The sequence below is a fragment of the Colobus angolensis genome, unplaced genomic scaffold, assembly GCF_000951035.1.
Source record: "Colobus angolensis palliatus isolate OR3802 unplaced genomic scaffold, Cang.pa_1.0 Scaffold626, whole genome shotgun sequence".
Classification (NCBI taxonomy): Eukaryota; Metazoa; Chordata; class Mammalia; order Primates; family Cercopithecidae; genus Colobus; species Colobus angolensis.
In genome coordinates this window covers 135,285-137,441 of record NW_012119888.1, presented here as the reverse complement: position 1 = coordinate 137,441, position 2,157 = coordinate 135,285, and the positions used below count along the sequence as shown (strand labels likewise).

The 2,157-nt window shown below is 60.1% G+C and overlaps 1 protein-coding gene across 1 annotated transcript in view; it reads left to right on the top strand.

Moving 5' to 3' along the window:
• P2RX6 (purinergic receptor P2X, ligand gated ion channel, 6) overlaps positions 1–1,404 on the top strand; it is a 17,584-nt gene extending 16,180 nt beyond the window's left edge. The window contains exons 6-9 of the mRNA XM_011963805.1: positions 421–514; positions 628–693; positions 868–945; positions 1,035–1,404. Of these exons, the coding sequence (XP_011819195.1) occupies positions 421–514; positions 628–693; positions 868–945; positions 1,035–1,223 (427 nt within the window). The 3' untranslated portion in view covers positions 1,224–1,404. The remainder of the gene's footprint in view (positions 1–420; positions 515–627; positions 694–867; positions 946–1,034) is intronic.
• Positions 1,405–2,157: the final 753 nt, after the last annotated feature.

The window sequence follows — 2,157 nt, the reverse complement described above, 5'->3', positions numbered from 1 at the left end:
CGGGGCTGGCTCCCACCCACATCCTGTTCCCCCCACCTCTGTGCTGGCAAACCATCTGTGTGCATGTTCCTCCAGGCCCAGTCTCATGTCCCCTCCAGGAAGCCTACCCCAGTTCCCAGGGAAGAGTGAGTTCCCATCTCTGGAATCCCTCAGCCCTGAGCCTGCTCCTTCACATCCCCACTGCTGGGTCTGTTTAGGGACTCCTCTGTCCCCTATCCCCTCAGCAGGCAGGGAACTTCTGAGGGACAGGTCTTGGTTTGCTTTTTCTGTTTTCTCACCAATGACACAGGACTGAGACCCAGGACTCAGGCTTGGGCTAGGGTTTACAGTCAATGGATAAGTTGGACAGAGGCCTGGCAGGGCCAGCCCCACCTGTGGGTGGGCAAAGCAGGCCACCAGAGCCCTCTTTCCTGCCCGCAGGACAGCCACTTACTGGTGGGAGCAACCGGGTGTGGAGGCCCGCACCCTGCTCAAACTCTACGGAATCCGCTTCGACATCCTCGTCACCGGGCAGGTAGGCACAGGTAGGGGTCAGGCTGGGGATGGGAGGCGGCAAAGCAGACAGGGCTGGAGGAGGCATGAGGCCGACAGTCGCGGGCTGAGAGGTTCAGCTCAGATCTCTCTCAGGCAGGGAAGTTCGGGCTCATCCCCATGGCCGTCACACTGGGCACCGGGGCAGCTTGGCTGGGCGTGGTGAGTGCAAGCACTGTGGGCACCTGCAGGCTGCGGTGAGTGCCGCTGACCAGGGTGTGTCCAACGCATGCTGGAGGCTCCGGTGCCTGCACATTGAATCTCGGGGTGCAGGGGGGGAAGTGGCAGGAGAGCAGGCTCGGGGGCTGGAACATGGGTTGGCCCTGCCTCTCCCAGGTCACCTTTATCTGTGACCTGCTGCTGCTGTATGTGGATAGAGAAGCCCATTTCTACTGGAGGACAAAGTATGAGGAGGTGAGCTGAGGTGCTCTGCTTGGACTCTGGGTTCTGCCACACTTAGAAAGAAGTTGGCTGGATCCCTGACCTGCTGTCCTCGTCTGCAGGCAAAGGCCCCGAAGGCAACCGCCAACTCTGTGTGGAGTGAGCTGGCCCTTGCATCCCAAGCCCGACTGGCCAAGTGCCTTAGGCAGATCTCAGCACCTGCACCCACGGCCACTGCTGCTGAGAGTCAGACACAGACACCAGGATGGCCCTGTCCAAGTTCTGACACCCACTTGCCAGCCCATTCCTGAAGCCCGTAGCCATTCCCTGCTGGTTGAGAGTTGGGGGCTGGGGAGGGTGGGGCCCTGCCTGGGGATCTCAAGGATGAGGCCCCAGCATGGAGGATTGGGGGTAGAATTCTACCCTTGAACCCCAGCAGACAGTCCCTCCCCTGACTCCTGCCTTAGCAGGATGCTTCCTCGGGGAACCACAGAAGTCAGCCACAGAAGTCATACTTAGGAAGCTGTCTGAGCGCAGCTGCTCGAGGGAGGCCCTGACTCTGATCCCAGGCTGGGTGGAGTGGCTGGAAGGAATGGTTCCAAACAACAACACTGAGATCTCCCTCAGGCTGGCTGGGTTTTGCAGCTGGAATTCTCCTCTTGGTCCCAGGGTGGGGCAGGGAATTCTAATTGTCCACCCCAGGGAGGCAAGGGGCTGCTTTCCATTGTGGATACCTGGTGATCAGGGCATGCTGTGGAGGGCCAGGGGTAGGGCTGAGGCTGGGCTGACGTCTGGAATCATCTGCCACCTGCAGCCTCAGTAAAATGCCTGGGGTCCCTGCTGCCTCTCAATCCCCAGAGCCATGTCCATCGGGAGCTGGGCTCTGAAGGGCTAGGGTGGGAGAGTGTGGCCCCTGAGGCCTGGGTATCCAAGGAGGGGCACATGCACCTGATTCTCCTTGGGGCCCAGAGAAAGCTGATGTCTTGGCTGGAGAAAGTTGCGGAGTAAAGCCAGCAAAGCCACCCTCTTCCTGTGTAATCCTTACAGGCAGGACTGGAAAGTTGGAGGGCATCTATGGTAGGCATGGCACAGCCATGGGGAGCCAGTGGGGCAGTGCAGGGTGGACTTGGGGACCCTACCCCCGAAGACTGAGGCCCTGCCGCTACCAGGTGGGCTAAAAGGTAACTGGAACAGGCCTGGACACTTGTGCACCCATGTCAGAGCCTGAGGGCCACACTCTTTCAC